Below are 17,779 nucleotides of genomic sequence, written 5' to 3'. Positions count from 1 at the left end.
GGTTTACAGGTGCAACAGGTGATTAAGAAGGCAAATGGAGTTTTGTCCTTCATTGCTAGAGGGATGGAGTTTAAGACTAGGGAGGTTGTGCTGCAATTGTATAATTGCCACACCTGGAGGATTGTGTTCAGTTTTGGTCTCCTTACTTGAGAAAGGACGTACTGGCACTGGAGGGTGTGCAGAGGAGATTCGCTAGGTTAATCCCAGAGCTGAGGGGGTTGGATTACGAGGGGAGGTTGAGTAGACTCTGACTGTACTCATTGGAATTTAGAAGGATGCGGGGGTTCTTATATAAGCATATAAAATTATGAAGGGGATGGGTAGGATAGATGCGGCAGGTGGTTTCCACTGGCGGGTGAAAGCAGAACTAGGGGGCATAGCCTCAAAATAAGGGGAAGTAGATTTAGGACTGGGCGTAGGAGGAACTTCTTCACCCAAAGGGTTGTGAATCTATGGAATTCCTTGCCCAGTGAAGCAGTTGAGGCTCCTTCATTAAATGTTTTTAAGATAAAGATAGATAGTTTTTGAAGAATAAAGGGATTAAGGGTTATGGTGTTCAGGCCGGAAAGTGGAGCTGAGTCCACAAAAGATCAGCCATGATCTCATTGAATGGTGGAACAGGCTCGAGAGGCCAGATGACCTCCTCCTGCTCCTAGTTCTTATGTTCTTATGATAAGAACCAGGAGCAGGAGTAGGCCATCTGGCCCCTCGAGCCTGCTTCGCCATTCAATGAGATCATGGCTGATCTTTTGTGGACTCAGTTCCACTTACCCACCCGCTCACCATAGCCCTTAATTCCTTATTTTCCCTCCACATAATGCAAAAGCAGGCCCTCAGGAAGATGATTGAGGCCATGACACCAGCTTTTCCACAAAATGGTTGGTGCTGAAACTATGAGGCTCAGAGTCTGTTCAGAATTATTAATTAGAACTGTGGGTTGTAATTAAATTGTCAACTGCTAACTGAATTACTCTGTAATCTACAACTGGAGTCTCTTCCAGACTTGAGCATAACCTAACAATCCACAACTTCTGCTAAAAGAGCCCATGATTCAAAGAGCAAATGAGTTCTGCCTGGTTTCTCAGCCAGTATTTATCCCCCATAGCGGTTACTTGAACAACTTCCGGTGGCGGCCATGGTGTGAGTGGTCGCACATTTGGTGGCTCTTGCTCGCGGCGGTATTTTTGGACCGATTCCCCGGCTAATGGGCGGACTTGTTGAGGAAGAAAGGTGCAGGAGAGGGGGAAGTGTGTTCCACTGGTGGATGGATTCGTGAACCAGCAGTGGTTTTAAAAGAAAGGTGCAGTTGGAGCGAGAAGTTGTACCTGGGACACAGAGGAAGATGGCGGAGGGTAAGGGTTCGGCCCTAACGTCGCAGTGGTCGATGGAGCAGCTGGTGGACTTCTTGAATGATAAATTCACCAAGTAGAGGAAGGAGACGTTGGAGGACTTCACAAGGACGGTAGACCTGATTAATTCAGGGATCGACCGCCTGGAAATGAGGCTGGAGGCTCAGAGCCTGGCGATCCAGAAGGTGGAGGAGATGGTGGGGGAGCACGAGGAGCAGTTCACCTCGATGGCGGCCGAGATGGGGGTGATGTGGGATCATCAGAGGCGGCTGCAGGAGAAGGTGGAGGTTTTGGAGAACCGGTCCCAGAGGCAGAATCTTGAGGAACATGAGGCTGCCGGAGGGCAGTGAGGGAGTAGATGCTGGCTCATAGTGCCTGAGATGTTCGAGAAGTTGCTGGGAGAGGGGGCCTTTGAACAGCCCTTGGAGGTGGACCGGTGGCGCACAGGGAGCTGATGACTAAGCCGCAGGGTAACGAGCCGCCAAGGGCGATTTTTGGATAAGGAACGGATCCTGAGGTGGGCCAGGAAGACGAGGTGATGTACCTGGTAGGGCAGTGAAATTCGAGTGTACTAGGACCTGGGTGCGGAGCTGGCCAAGAGGAGAGCAGGGTTCAGCAAGGTGTCGGATGCCCTCTTTAAGAAGGGGGTGAAGTTTGGGATGCTGTATGCGGCTCGCCTGTGGATGATCTACAATGGGCCGTGAACTTTATTTTGAGACACCAGAGGGACAATGGACTGGCAGGAGAAGGAGGACATTGAACTTTGGAGGAGGTTTTTGTTTTTGATCCTCTTTGTTTGTTTTCTCTGGGGACTGTTGTCCTGGGTTCTTCTGTGGGGGAGTGGTGGCTGCTCTTTTCTTTGTTCTTGGGTTTTGAATGTTGGTCTTGTTGTTTGCAGTGGGATAGTGTTTGAGCGGTGGGGGGAGGGGGGATCAGTTGGGGGTAGGATGCTAGGTGCCATGGGCAGGGACTGCCAAGCTAGCTGGGTGGGCCAGTTCATGGAAGTGCAGTGGGGGGTGAGCAGGTGGTTAGAGTGTTGATGGGGGCTGGGATTGTTATTTTTGGGGGGGGTCTGCTGACAGGGGAGGGGCTTTTGAATTGGGGTATGGGGAGGGCTGATGACGGTGGACATCTGAGGCCGGGCCTGAGGGGGTGCGGGACGTGGGCTGGCCCAGGAGGAGGTATGGCTGATTGGGGAGTTGGGAAGTGGGGGCGGTTGGTGGCGTATCTTGTTGAGTTGGTAATTTGCAGTCGTGTTGGCTTTTTCTGATTTGTGAATATGTTGTTAATATATAAATGCCTCAATAAAATATTTTTCAAAAAAGCATTTACTTGAACATTTCTTATTGCTGTACTTGCAACACCTACAACTGGGCAAGCCTGTTAGTAAGTAGATAAATGCAAGTCCTGTCAATGTGCAGTGAGTTTTTCTAATTTATAATTTCAGCTTTTTTCCCTTGAGTTGCGTTAAAATGAACAGAATAGTGAGATGAGAATTCACATTTCGGGCCTTCACTTTTCTTGCTGGCTGAACAGGCTCCTTATTTACTGACTTCATGTTGCTGAAGCAGAGACCTCACTGTAACACTGATTACAGAGTGAGTGCCTTGCACGCAGTATTCCTGTTCAAAAGACAGAAACGTTCAAAACCATAGGAGGCCAAGACATAGAAAATGGGTTAAGTTTTTGGTTTATTTACACAAATCGAGACAGTGGAATGTACGTGAAACTTTTTACTAATAGTGAGATCCAGCAGTGTGAACAGGTGTGACCTCCACCCTTTAAAATTCACATTTACACAAACACATTCTAACATTTCATTCTGCTTCCTGTATCTCATTGACAGGCTCCATCTGGACAATTGCTGGGATCATGAAGATGATTCTTTGAAAGAACAATGTCCATTGGAAGTTGAGAATCTGTCATGATGAGCAGCGTGTGACATGCACACACTGGGATACATGCAGCTAATTTCTAGACAACATGGACAGAATTAACTACACAGGACAGGTAAACTTGATGGCAGCAATTCTTCTGTGCTTGTTGAATGGGAAATGAACAAACAGTGCCTGGGATCCCTCACCAGGCACTACAATCACCTTTATACCCCTGGCCCTTTTGGTCTCGAGGACCAGTGTCAGTCTTCCTGCCCCAAATCATAGCCCAAAATGAGGCATCTGATGTTTCAGTGAAATACTGGACCAATAAAGGAGGTCACTGAACTGTGTGGTTCAGACACCGGGAGGGGGGGAGTGGAGTGGGCCTTACAGATGGGGGCTTCAGATAGAAAACCAGCCATTGTTAGTGGCCATTTCAGAGGCTGTGCTAAGGAATTCTGCCATCAGCTTAGTGACCTTCCATCTAGCTCAGGTGGAGGGAGGAGCTCAAACACCCAGTGACTTATTTTGGAGGATTGGCAAACTCTGTTTTCTGGCCAGTTGTATTCTGTTCCTCTCGCTCAACCTTCTTGGTTGACACAATGGTTTCTTCAATGATCTCCTCATAAGCCTCTGTTTTTTGCTTGGAGGATTGCTTGGAGGATTTTGATGACATTTTGGGCTGCTCTTCCTTCTCTTTCTTGGAGGTGACAAGGGTAGAGGTTGTCATGGTGGAGAATCGGGGTTGGAATGGGACTGATAGTGCTGGGATTGAGCTGGTAGGCGGCAGGTTGATAATACTGGTGCTGATCCTGGTCTCTTCACCTTCCAGTAACTTCCTGTTAGACAGAAAAAAGACAGCTAATGTTACATAAAACTAGGAGACATCACCGAGCGTCCACAATCCTCCACTCACTGACTGATTCACAAGTAGTGGTGGCAAGGGAGTAGGTTGAGCTTTTGGGTTGGTCCAGTCATTTCTCTTCTCCTTTGGCAATTCCCCCACCCCCCATAAAAAAGATATATTCCCAATTTCACAAGATATACTCCCATCCAGATTTAACTCTTAAGAATCATAGAATTCCTACAGTGCAAAAGGTACCATTCAGCCCATCACATCTGCACCGACCCTCTGAAAGAGCACCCTAACCTCAGCCCACTCCCCCGCCCTATCCCCATAACCTAATCTTTGGACACCAAGGGTAATTTATCATGGCCAACCCACCTAACCTGCACATCTTTAGACTGTGGGAGGAAACCGGAGCATCCGGAGGAAACCCACACAACACAGGGAAAATTTGCAAACTCCACAGTTACCCAAGAATGGAATTAAACCCAGGTCCCTGCCGCTTTTAGGCAGCAGTGCTAACCACTGTGCCACCACTGTACCACCGTGCCTCCTCCATTAAACTGTGCCCTCTATTAGAGGACATTATTTAATGATTAGGTGACTAAATATCAATCACCTACACTTTCCATTTTCTTAGGGCAGCACGGTAGCACAAGTGGATAGCACTGTGGCTTCACAGCGCCAGGGTCCCAAGTTTGATTCCCCGCTGAGTCACTGTCTGTGCGGAGTCTGCACATTCTCCCCGTGTCTGCGTGGGTTTCCTCCGGATGCTCCGGTTTCCTTCCACAGTCCAAAGATGTGCAGGTTAGGTGGATTGGCCATGATAAATTGCCCTTAGTGACCAAAAAGGTTAGGAGAGGTTATTGGGTTACGGGGATAGGGTGGAAGTGAGGGCTTAAGTGGGTCGGTGCAGACTCGATGGGCCGAATGGCCTCCTTCTGCACTGTATGTTCTATGTTATTCTGACACTTAGCTGCCTGCCAATGAGCACAGTTATTCCAAACTCACAGTGCACATCTATAAAGGAAAATACTGTGGATCCTGGAAATCCAAAATAAAAAGAGAAAATGCTGGACTAACTCAGCAGGTCTGACAGCATCTGTGGAGAGAGAAACAGTTAACGTCATAAAAACATAAGAACTAGGAGCAGGAGTAGGCCATCTGGCCCCTCGAGCCTGCTCCGCCATTCAATGAGATCATGGCTGATCTTTTGTGGACTCAGCTCCACTTACCCGCCCGCTCATCATAACCCTTAATCCCTTTATTCTTCAAAAATTGATCTACCTTTGCCTTAAAAATATTTTTTGTGGCAGCCACTACTACCGGGCTTGTGGAGTACCGAGCTGGCGAGAACGGCAGAGACACTGTTAACAGTGCCCCTACATGAGGCGCCTTAAAAACATTGAACGAGGTAGCCTCACTGCTTCACTGGACAGGGAATTCCACAGATTCACAACCTTTGGGTGAAGAAATCCCTCCTCAACTCCATCCTAAATATGCTCCCCCTTTTTTGAGGCTACCTTTGAGTTCTGCTTTCACCCGCCGGTGGAAACAACCTCCCTGCTTCTATCTTTCCTATTCCCTTCATAATGTTATATGTTTCTACATGATCCCCGAGCTCCCAACTTTCACTGACCTACTCAGTGGCCACTTTCCATCCCCTCCTATACAGTACATAATCCTCTTGTTTTGAAGAGACTATGGACTCAAAGCGTTCACTCAGTTTCATTCTCCACAGATGCTGTCAATCTGCTGAGTTTTCCCAGCATTTCTAAGTTTTATTTCAGCTCTGCCCCAATCTGATACTGACTGAACCCCAGGCCCGAAACAGGGAGCCACGTCAACAAATGGACAAATTAAATAACCGGATAACACCAATTAGTTGCCTCAATTAATGGTTACTGACAAATGTCCCTCCTACAGTGTTTCAGTACTGTCATGGTGATCACATTTACTTCACATGCGAAAGATCCCCAGTTTGAAACTGGGCATTTACATTTCCAAATTCTTTCAATTTCAGAGCGAGGAAAATTCCCTCCTCCCTTGACCAATAACTCAGCTTCCACCCAATTGTCTCAGGGGACAGATTTTCAAACTGCACTCACAGCTATTTCCACTGGGACAAGGGGCAGGATCGAAAAATGAAGAGTCAAACCTTTCAAGGAATTAAGAAAAACTGACACCAAAGGCAGTAAAAGTTCAAGAAATGCAATTATGCTAAATGCTAATTTTAATGCAAATTTATTAATTTCTGTTAACCATAGTTATTGAGATATGGGGACAAAGGAAATTTTATTTTATGAGTTAGTCACAGATCAGCCATGATCTTATCAAATGATGAAAAAGGCTTCAGGGGCTAAATATTGTGCCCCTGGACCTCTGCAGATACTGAGGTGGCATATGTTCAATGCTGGGGCAGTAAAGACTGTCCAATTTGTGAGCCAACATTAATGCAGCAGCTGACCTCACTTACCCCAGACAATGCAGAAAGATTCATTAACCCTGCTCCAGGACAGACCACTTTCTGAATCAAACTCAAATTCTCGTTACTGGTGAAGGAGCCCGAGAGAGGCAAGTGTGGGATCATTGTCTGATCTCAGCTGTAACTTTGGGGGTCACAGGATGGTCATGGTCTACGTGTTGGCAGTCAGTTCTGGTGGTCCATTGTCCATCTCATCAACATAGAATAGCCAGGGCAGACACTTCTGGTCATGATCCAGTGGTGTTGCCAACATCAACCAAGGGCAGACTTGGGTTTATTTTTTTAAATATAAATTTAGAGTATCCAATCCCCCCCCCCCCCCCCCCCCAATTAAGGGGCAATTTAGCGTGGCTAATCCACATACATCATTTTGGGTTGTGGAGGTGAGACCTACGCAAACACAGGGAGAATGTTCAAACTCCACATGGACAGTGAACTGGGGCAGGATTTGAATCTGGGTCCTTTGCACTATGAGGCAGCAGTGCTAACCACTGTGCCACTATGCCACCCCCAGACTTGGGTTTATCATTTAGTGAAACAGGCTGACACTCATTGAGGGTTCTCACTGATGAATGGTCACTTGGACAAGATAGAAAAAGCGAGTTAGGCCCCAGTACCCCGTTCCCTCCAAGTTTGAAGCAAAAGGAAATGTTTAACTGGATTCCGCCCCCCCACCCCCCCATTCCCGGAAGTGTTGTTTGTGGGGTTAATCATTTGAACTCATTTACTGAGGGAACAGTTGACTATCAAAGTACAGCTGAGCTCATTTCTGGCCTCAGTTTTTCAGTCAGCTTCACTTTCAATGAGGCCAAGAGTTTTATGAACTGCCAAATCTGGAAGCAGGAAACAGAGACTTGTCAATTTCACGAGACAAGAGATAATTGGCTGTCAGAATCAAACATTAATCACAATACACTCTGGGGCAGCTGGTCACACAGGCATTGGGGCAACATGACAACAAGAGCATCAGGAAGTAAGACTGTTAAAGATTCACATTCTTTTACAATCTTCTCCTAACAGTGGCTCTTGGTCATGTACAAATCAATAGAACATTGTTCTGGTCCAAAATCAAAGGATCCAAGAATATCTTCTCAAGGGCAACAATGGATGGGCAATATGAGTGCCACCCGCATCCTCAGAACAAATTTAAAAGAGTTATCCAGATCCTGCAATGAGTTTGTTGGAGCTCAGCATGCAAGCTGACTATAGGCTACACCATTCCCATCAACAGGGGCAGTGGGTAGAGGAGAAACTACTAACTACAGCCCACTCCTCAGGAGGGGGTGGTCATTCCAGATGACTCACTTCAATGAAGAGATTTTCCCTTCAAAGGGCCTCGTCCAGTAATCCCAAATCCCAATTCAGGTTATTAAGCAGGCACTGTCAAACTCTTACCGATAAGCAGCAATCTCTATGTCCAAGGCCATTTTCACATTAAGAAGTTCCTGATATTCCCTCAGGTGTCGAGCCATCTCAACCTTGGTGTTGCTCAGCTCATCCTCCACTTGGCCAATAGTGTCCTGATAGAATGAGAAATAAATGGTCTTAAACTCCACTCATGAAACCGCTTTCCCTCCCAAACATGAACCCATCTCAGGCACTGTGCCCACTTCGATGAGACGTTACAGCATGTGTTGGCTTCTATCCTCGGCCTTTGAGCTAGACACACCAGAAAGAACAACCTGGCTGATTTCCTCTCCAAATCGCAGGATGTGGAAACTAACAGCAATGATCCAACTGTTCCAGTGCTGAGCTCCAGATCAAAGCAGGTGCCTCAGTCACAGCAGCAGTGACTCTAATAAGTGCATCAGGCAAATGTGGTTCACGCTTCACAATACAGGAGCAGATAGACCCTGGCTGGCTAGCTGACTGTACTCATCTGATTGAAATGTTTAACTCAAGTTTCATTAGCCCAAATACACAAAGCCCCAAATTAAATGTGACATAAAATTTGCCATTTGAAATCATGTCCCAAGTATTCCCATTAATGAAAACCAAGTCAATTTCTAAAACTCATGCTTCCCTCCTAGTGTTAGCTGATGCCGATTTATTACTGCAGCCTGTCCATCAGGGGAAATGAAAAGCGAGGAACTGAACAAAGAACAATGCAGCACAGGAACAGACCCTTCAGCCCTCCAAGTCTGGACTGATCACGTGTCCTATCTATACCAACCGCCTGTATCCTTCTGTACCCCGTCTGTTCATGTGCCTATCCAGATAAGTCTTAAAGGTCGCTAACGTATCTGCCTCAACCACCACACTTGGCCGTGTATTCCAGGCCACCACCCTCTGTGAAAAACTTCCCCCGCACATCTCCATTAAACCTTTCCCCCTTACCTTGAACTTGTGCCCCCTTGTAATTGTCATTTCCACCCTGGGAAAAAGCCTCCAACTGTGCACCCTATCTATACCCCTCTAACTGTCCTGGGAGTGTTTGATGGGGACAGTGCGGAAGGAGCTTCACTCTGTATCTAACCCCGTGCTGTACCTGCCCTGGGAGTGTTTGATGGGGACAGTGTAGAGGGAGCTTTACTCTGTATCTAACCCCGTGCTGTACCTGTCCTGGGAGTGTTTGATGGGGACAGTGTAGAGGGAGCTTTACTCTGTATCTAACCCCGTGCTGTACCTGCCCTGGGAGTGTTTGGTGGGGACAGTGCAGAGGGAGCTTTACTCTGTATCTAACCCCACGCTGTACCTGTCCTGGGAGTGTTTGATGGGGACAGTGTAGAGGGAGCTTTACTCTGTATCTAACCCCGTGCTGTACCTGCCCTGGGAGTGTTTGGTGGGGACAGTGCAGAGGGAGCTTTACTCTGTATCTAACCCTGTGCTGTACCTATGCCATCTCTCTCTCTCTGGCATTGTCCCTGGTGCTGAATACTGTTTGCTCTCTCTCACCACCGACCCCCCCCCCCCCCCAGTACCTGATATCCGCTGTGTCCAGGCAGCCTCTCTCAGGCTCTGTGTCCAGTTTAGCTCAGTGGGCTAGACAGCTGGTTTGTGATGCAGAACAAGGGCAGCAGTGCGGGTTCAATTCCCATACCAGCTTACCTGAGCAGGCGCTGGAATGTGGCGACTGGGGGCTTTTCACAATAACTTCATACTTGTGACAGTAAAAGGTTATTATTTTAGGGGCTGGTTTAGCACAGTGGGCTAAATAGCTGGCTTGTAATGCAGAACAACGGCAGCAGCGCAGATTCAATTCCCGTACCAGCCTCCCCAAACAGGCGTCGGAATGTGGCGACTAGGGTCTTTTCACAGTAACTTCATTGAAGCCTACTTGTGAAAATAAGTGATTATTATTGAAACCTTCCACTACCCCCCCTCCCCACCCCCGGTATCTGTTAGCTGCTGTGTCCTGGACTTGGTGCCCGGGGCAATGTTTCTCGGGCGCTGCAGCCTCAGTCCCCGGTGCTGAAGCCTGGTCGCCCGGCGCTGACCCTGGTGCTGAAGTCTCATTCCCCCGGTGCTGAAGCGTCATTCCCCCCGGTGCTGAAGCCTCATTCCCCCCGGTGCTGAAGCCTCATCCCCCCGGCGCTGTCCTCGGTGCTGAAGCCTCATTCCCCCCGGTGCTGAAGCCTCATTCCCCCCGGCGCTGACCCTTGTGCTGAAGCCTCATTCCCCCCGGCGCTGACCCTGGTGCTGAAGCCTCATTCCCCCGGCGCTGAAGCCTGGGCGCCCGGCGCTGTCCCTGGTGCTGAAGCCTGGTCGCCCGGCGCTGTCCCTGGTGCTGAAGCCTGGTCGCCCGGCGCTGTCCCTGGTGCTGAAGCCTCATTCCCCCGGCGCTGAAGCCTGGGCGCCCGGGGCTGACCCCTGCCCCCCCCCCCCCCCCCACCGGTAGCCGCTGTGCCGGGCTCGCTGCCCTCTCCTCGCTGCCCCCTCCCCGCTGCCGTGTCTCCCCCGCCCCCGGTACCTGGAGGCCGCTGATCTCGGCGCTGTGCCGCTCCTCCATCTCCCGGAGCTGCCTCTCCAGAGACTCATTGGTTCCCCGCACGGCCTCCACCTCGATGGTGCGGGACTGCAGCTGCCGCCGGTACTCGCTCAGCTCCTCCCGGTTGGCCCTCAGCGCCTCGCTGCTCTTGGCCGCCGCCTCGCTCATGTCGGCGAACTTGGTCTTGTACCAGTCCTCGGCCGACTGCGTGTTGCGGGCCGCCAGGTTCTCGTACTCGGCGCGGATGTCCCGCAGCGCGGCGGTCAGCTCGGGCTTGGCCGTGTCCACCTCCACCTCCACGGGCAGCTGTGCGGCCTGCAGGAGGCTCCGCAGCTCCTCCACCTCCTCGTGGTGCAGCCGCCGCTCGAAGCCCAGCTCCTCCAGCAGCGACTCCAGCCTCTTCTCCAGCTCCAGGCGGGCCAGGCTGGCGCCGTCCACGTCCCGCTGGTAGGCCCGGCCGGCAGCCTCGGCCTCGCCTCGGGCGCGCTGCTCCTCCTCCAGCCGCAGGCGCTGCTTGCTCAGCTCCTGCTCCAGGCTGTCCCGCTCCAGCAGCGCCTGGCAGCGGCCCGAGCTCAGCTCGTCCACCTGGGCCCGCAGCTCCCGCAGCTCCCGCTCGTACAGCTCGGCCAGGCGGGAGGGCTCGGCCTGGCGCTGCCGCAGGAGGCCCAGCTCGGCCTCCAGGCCGCGGTTGTGCTGCTCCAGGCCGCGCACCTTGTCGATGTAGAGGGCGAAGCGGTCGTTGAGGCCCTGCAGCTGCTCCTTCTCGTTGGTGCGGGTGATGCGGAACTCGAGGCCGAGGCCTGGGGCCTGCAGCAGCTCCAGGTCGGCGGAGCGGCGGAGCAGAGCCGGGGGGAGGCTCCCGGCCCGGGGCACGGACAGCGAGCGCAGGCCGCGGGCCGAGCTGCCGAAGCGGCCGGCCGAGCGGGGGCTGTCCCCCCACAGGCGGCGGTACGAGGACGGGTACAGATCCGGCCCGGAACTCATGGCGGCGGCGGGACTGCGGGCGGGCGGCGCGCCGGCGCCTTTATCCCGCCCGGGACAGCCCACCGCTCGCGGCGGGAGGGGGGACAGGGCGGCTCCCCACCCCCCCCCCCCCCGACACCCCCGCCCCCGGCCCCGGGCCTCCCCCCGGTCACCCCTCCCCGCACTCCCACCCCACAACACCCTCTCTACTGCCGGGCGGCTCAGGGTAGCCGTCCCCCCTCCGGACTCGGATTCCCGCCCTCCCCCCCCCCAGTCCCGGCAAATGGACCCGGCCGCTGACTGTGATTATTAATGAGCGTCGTTTGCATAAATTAACGTCCTGGCCCCGCCCCCGTCTGGGGCTGACTCCGAACGAGCTCCACAGAACCAGACTGGGCTGGGCAGGGGACTGGGCAGGGGGACTGGGCAGGGCAGGGGACTGGGCAGGGGGGACTGGGCAGGGGGGCTGGGCAGGGGACTGGGCAGGGGGGACTGGGCAGGGGACTGGGCAGGGCAGGGGACTGGGCAGGGGGACTGGGCAGGGCAGGGGACTGGGCAGGGGGGCTGGGCAGGGGACTGGGCAGGGGGGACTGGGCAGGGGACTGGGCAGGGGGGCTGGGCAGGGCAGGGGACTGGGCAGGGGGGACTGGGCAGGACAGGGGACTCGGCAGGGCAGGGGACTGGGCAGGGGAACTGGGCAGGGCAGGGGACTCGGCAGGGCAGGGGACTGGGCAAGGGGACTGGGAAGAGCAGGGGGACTGGGCAGGGGACAGTGATTAGTGGAGGTTCAGGTGCAAAATAGGGACAGTGGGGTTTACACCAGTTTATATGAGGTTTGGGAGGATGCCCTGTTGAACATTTATTTCAGCACTGGACAGCGACTGAATTGTAATACAGTTAAACAACCCGATTACGGTTTAATGTTATAGCAGAATTATAGACACAATTGAAACAGTATGAGTTACATCCGAATATATGCATGAATCTGGCAACGTTTTATTACTTGAGGAAAATAAAGAGCTTTGGGAGATTTCCAGCATTTTCTCTTTTTATTTCCCATTTCCAGCAGCCGCAGTGTTTGACCTGCGCTGTCTCAGTGCTGGAAACTTCACTGTTTCAGCGGTGGACAGCGCCAGTCTCCGCCGCCTCACACGTCACTGGTAGTAAACAGGAGTCGGGACTTTCTATGTCACATCAGATTGTGTAAAGGATGAAAACTTAGCTTTAAAGGTTTTTCAACATTGGACTGCCTCTGTGTCATATTAGGGATTACATCACATACAGGATTCGGACAGCCATGCAGGACAACAGAGATGTGGGTGTATAACACAGGCACATATATATTACATATAAATGTGTGTGTCATTGTATTGTATGTTTATGTGTGTGTTTATGTCCGTGTATATATATTTGTGCGTCTTTGCGTGTATCTGTGTGTTTGTCTGTTTCTGTGTTCAGCATGTATCTGAGTACCCGTGCCTATGTGTCTGTGCGTGTAAGTGTGTGTGTGTTATGCATGTGTATATGTATGTGGATACGTGTGTGTAACATGTGTAAATAAATAAATAATCTTATTGTCACAAGTAGGCTTACATTAACGCTACAATGAAGTTACTGTGAAATCCCTGTGATGAGTTTGAGTATTTGTGTGTACGTATGTATTTTTGTGTGTATGTATTTGTGTGTTTGCATGTGTGCATATATGTGTGTGTATGTATGGATGTGTGCATGTGTTTGTATGTGTGTGTGCATGTATGTGTGCGTGTAACCAGGATTGGGTGTCTGGAAGGCTGTGTTAGTGTGCTGTCAGGGTTTGGAACATCTGCGCTGGGCTGGAGAAGAACTTGCAGTGGGAAGGGGAGGATCCCATTGCCGTGGTCCATGGAGGTACCAATGACGTAGGTAGAATGAGGAACGAGGTTCTGCAGAGAGTGTTTGAGGAGCTAGGCACTAAATTAAACAACAGAAACTCCAAGCTCTGGATTATTACCTGAGCCACTAGCAAATTGGCATAGGGTACATTAAATTAGAGATGTGAATCTGCATCTCAAAGACTGATGGTGTGGGAGAAGTGGCTTCCGGTTCATGGGGTATCAGCATCAGTACTGGGAAAGTGGGGGCTGAACCATTGGGATGGTTTGTATCTGAGCGATGCTGGGAGCAGTGTTCTTGTGGGCCGTATAATGAGGGAAATAGAGAGGGATTTAAACTAAATAGAAGAAGGGGGATGGTTCAGTAGAGGGGATATGTAGGCTTACAAAGCAAAACAACATGACACATTGCAAAGCAGCTATTTAGATAATGATGTAGAGATGCCGGTGTTGAACTGGGGTGAGCACAGTAAGAAGTCTTACAACACCAGGTTAAAGTCCAACAGGTTTGTTTCAAATCACTAGCTTTCGGAGCACTGCTCCTTCCTCAGGTGAATGAAGAGGTAGGTTCGTCAAAGATGCAAGGTGATACTTTGAATGTGAGCATTTGCAGGTAACTAAGTCTTTACAGACCCAGAGAGAGGGGTAATCTCAGGTTAAAGAGGTGTGAATTGTCTCAAGCCAGGACAGTTGGTAGGATTGCACAAGCCCAGGCCAGATGGTGGGGGGTGAATGTAATGCGACATGAATCCAAGATCCTGGTTGAGGCCGTACTCATGTGTGCAGAACTTGGCTATGAGTTTCTGCTTGGCGATTCTGCGTTATCGCGCGTCCTGAAGGCCGCCTTGGAGAATGCTTACCCGAAGATCAGAGGCTGAATGCCCTTTACTGCTGAAGTGTTCCCCGACTGGAAGGGAACATTCCTGCCTGGTGATTGTTGCACGATGTCCGTTCATTCGTTGTCGCAGCGTCTGCATGGTCTCGCCAATGTACCACGCTTCGGGACATCCTTTCCTGCAGTGTATGATGTAGACAATGTTGGCCGAGTCACACCAGTATGTACCGCATACCTGGTGGGTGGTTTTCTCATGTGTAATGGCAATCATCTGGCATGTCTTGCAGAGTTGTGTGGTGTCGTGGTCGCTGTTCTGAAGACTGGGTAGTTTGCTGCAAACAATGGTTTGTTTGAGATTGCGCGGTTGTTTGAAGGCAAGTAGTGGGGTTGTGGGGATGACCTTGGCAAGATGTTCGTCTTCATCGATGACCTGTTGAAGGCTGCGAAGAAGATGCTGTAGTTTCTCTGCTCCAGGGAAGTACTGGATGACGAAGGGTACTCTATCGGTTGTGTCCCGTGTTTGTCTTCTGACGAGGTCGGTGCGGTTTTTTGCTCTGGCGTGTTGGAACTGTCGATCAATGAGTCGAGCACCATATCCCGTTTGTACGAGGGCATCTTTCAACGTCTGTAGATGTCTGTTACGCTCCTCCTCGTCTGAACAGATTTTGTGTATGCGGAGAGCTTGTCCATACGGGATGGCTTCTTTAATGTGTTTAAGGTGGAAGCTGGAGAAGTGGAGCATCGTGAGGTTATCCGTGGGCTTGCAGCAAAGTGAAGTGCTGAGGTGACCGTCCTTGATGGAGATGAGTGTGTCCAAGAATGCAACCGATTTTAGGGAGTAGTCCATGGTGAATCCGATGGTGGGATGGAACTTATTGCTGTCATCTTGTAGTCATTTCAGTGATTCTTCACCGTGGGTCCAAAGGAACAAAATGTCATTGATGTATCTGGTGTATAACGTTGGTTAAAGGTGCTGTGTGGTGAGGAGGTCTTGTTCAAACTTGTGCATGAAGATGTTGGCATATTGAGGTGCGAATTTGGTCCCCATGGCTCTTCCATGTGTCTGGATGAAGAACTTAGGGGCTGGTTTAGTACAGGGCTAAATCACTGGCTTTGAAAGCAGACAAAGGCAGGCCAGCAGCCCGGGTTCAATTCCCGTACCAGCCTCCCCGAACAGGCACTGGAATGTGGCGACTAGGGGCTTTTCACAGTAACTTCATTTGAAGCCTACTTGTGACAATAAGCGATTTTCATTTCATTCATTTCACTTGTTGTCGAAGGTGAAGACGTTGTGATCCAGAATGAGTCACAGGATTGCGTCAGGACATTGGCAATTGTTGGTGTTGAGTACTGAGGTTGTTGCAGCAATGCCGTCGTCATGGGGGATGCTGGTGTAGACATCCATTGAATTGATAATGAAATGAAAATGAAATTGTGACGAGGAATGTTCCTGGTTCAACTAGTCCATGGGTGCTGATTTAGATAATGATAAGCAGAGTGTGACAGGACTAAACAGATTGTGCACACATAACAGCAGGAATAATAACCTTTATTGTCACTGCAATGAAGTTACTGTGAAAATCCCCTAGTCGCCACATTCCGGCGCCTGTTCGGGTACACAGAAGGAGAATTCAGAATGTCCAATTCACTTAACAAGCATGTCTTTCGGGACTTGCGGGAGGAAACCGGAGCACCAGGAGGAAACCCATGCAAACACGGGGAGAACGTGCAGACAATGACCCAAGCCATAATCGAATCTGGGACCCTAGAGAAGCAACAGTGCTAACCACTGTGTTACTGTGCCCCCTTTGTTCTTTCTTGGAAAATAGGCGACAGGTTTAGATAAAGGATCTGGATCGGCGCAGGCTGGGAGGGCCGAAGGGCCTGTTCCTGTGCTGTAATTTTCTTTGTTCTTTGTTATAAATAGGGTCAAAGGAGGAATAAAAGGATCCTGAGCAGCTGAAGGGTTTCAGATTGCTCAGCTGGGGACAAGAGTAACGTGTTAGTCATCTGGAAGCATAATTCCAAATCCCAGAATGAGGTGAAAAAGGTGTACAAAGACAGTTTGAGTTGGGTTATGAAAAGGCAAATTGGAATTCAGCTCCTAAAGGGAAGGAAAGTCAGTCCAATAGGAATGGATAATCAGGATAATTCAGGAGAAAGGTGAGCTCATATAATTACTATGTGTCACAGAATCATAAAATGTTTACAGCATCAAGGAGGCCATTTGGCCCATCATGTTTCTGCAAGAGTAGCCTGGCTAGTCACACCCCCACCCCCAGCCACCTTTTCACCAGAGCTCTGCATATTTTTTTCTCTTTTTTTGAAGGACTCGATTGAATCTGCCTCCCCCACACTCTCAGACAGTACATTCCAGATCCTAACCAGTCACTGTGTGAAACTGTCTCCACCACACTCACAGACAGTGTATTCCAGCTCCTAACCACTCGCCGTGTGAATCTGTCTCCACCACACTCACAGACAGTGCATTCCTGATCTTAACCAGTCGCTGTGTGAATCTGTCTCCATCACACTCACAGACAGTGCTGCATTCCTGATCTTAACCAGTCGCTGTGTGAATCTGTCTCCATCACACTCTCAGACAGTATATTCTGGATCCTATCCACTCGTTGTTTAAATCTGCCTCCACCACACTCTCATCCTCACCAACCTGCCTGCCGCAGATGCATCTGTCCATGACAGTATGGTAGGAGTGACCACTGCACAGTCCTTGTGGAGCCAAACTCCCACCATAATGTTTGATGGCACTATCAATATGCTAAGTGGGATAGTCTTCAAACAGATCTAGCAATTCCAGACTGGGTATCCATGAGGTGTTGTGGTCAATCAGAAACAGATTGTACTCAATACAATGCATAACCGCACGACCCAGCATATCCCTCACTCTACCAAGTTAGAGGGTCAACCCTGGTTCAATGAAGAGTGTAGGAGGGCATGCCAGAGAAATGAGATGTCAACTTGGTGAAGCTACAACACAGGACTACTTGTGTGACAATCAACATATTCAGCGAGTGTTGTACAGTGCAGAGCAAAGCAATTCCACACCAATGAACCAGATCTAAGCTCTGCAGTTCTGCTGCCAGGAAGCTTGAATAAAATAAAGATTTAGGAATTGGATAAAATAGGGGCGGCACGGTGGCACAGTGGTTAGCACTGCTGCTTCACGGCACCGACGACGCAGGTTCGATCCCTACCCTGGGTCCACTGTCCACTGTGGTGTTTGCACATTTTCGCCGTGTCTGCATGGGTTTCACCCCCACAACCCAAAGATATGCAAGGTAGGTGGATTGGCCCCACAAAATTGCCCCTTAATAGGAAAAAAAATTAATTGGGTACTTAAAAATAAGAAATAAAGAATTGGATAACTAAAAATTAAAGAATTGTATGAAATGAAATTGCTGAGTACAGTTGCCAGGTGGGTTTTGATATATAAATTAGCTTAGCAGCAGGATAAACAGATATTGACTTAAATGAAGTGGGGAACAACAGAGTATAGAATTGTAAGTGTCAGAAGTACAGAAGACATGTGTTCAATGTGGAGGCATAAGAATGCATGTCTCACATGCCAAAAGCATGACTTATAAGATGAGTTGTTCAGCTGGA

General features: G+C 50.1%; 1 protein-coding gene across 1 annotated transcript; it reads right to left on the bottom strand.

The window, feature by feature from the left end:
- Window positions 1-3,022: 3,022 nt before the first annotated feature.
- On the bottom strand, window positions 3,023-11,514 carry LOC140393382 (alpha-internexin-like). Its single transcript, XM_072479767.1, has 3 exons — window positions 10,469-11,514; window positions 7,954-8,078; window positions 3,023-4,065 (listed from the first exon to the last, which is right to left on the bottom strand). Exons 1-3 carry the CDS (start codon window positions 11,468-11,470, stop codon window positions 3,750-3,752), a joined length of 1,443 nt encoding a protein of 480 aa, XP_072335868.1. The 5' UTR covers window positions 11,471-11,514; the 3' UTR covers window positions 3,023-3,749.
- Window positions 11,515-17,779: the final 6,265 nt, after the last annotated feature.

The sequence above is a fragment of the Scyliorhinus torazame genome, chromosome 16 (genome assembly GCF_047496885.1).
Source record: "Scyliorhinus torazame isolate Kashiwa2021f chromosome 16, sScyTor2.1, whole genome shotgun sequence".
NCBI lineage: Eukaryota > Metazoa > Chordata > Chondrichthyes > Carcharhiniformes > Scyliorhinidae > Scyliorhinus > Scyliorhinus torazame.
Note: the sequence above shows the minus strand (reverse complement) of the source record. Positions and strands in the feature narration are given on the sequence as shown.

Coding starts and splice junctions, on each gene's coding strand:
- LOC140393382 (XM_072479767.1), bottom strand. CDS start 11,470: ATGAGTTCCGGGCCGGATCTGTACCCGTCCTCGTACCGCCGCCTGTGG. Junction 8,079..10,468: donor CCGAGATCAGCGGCCTCCAG/GTACCGGGGGCG, acceptor TCATTCTATCAG/GACACTATTGGCCAAGTGGA. Junction 4,066..7,953: donor ATAGAGATTGCTGCTTATCG/GTAAGAGTTTGA, acceptor TCTGTCTAACAG/GAAGTTACTGGAAGGTGAAG.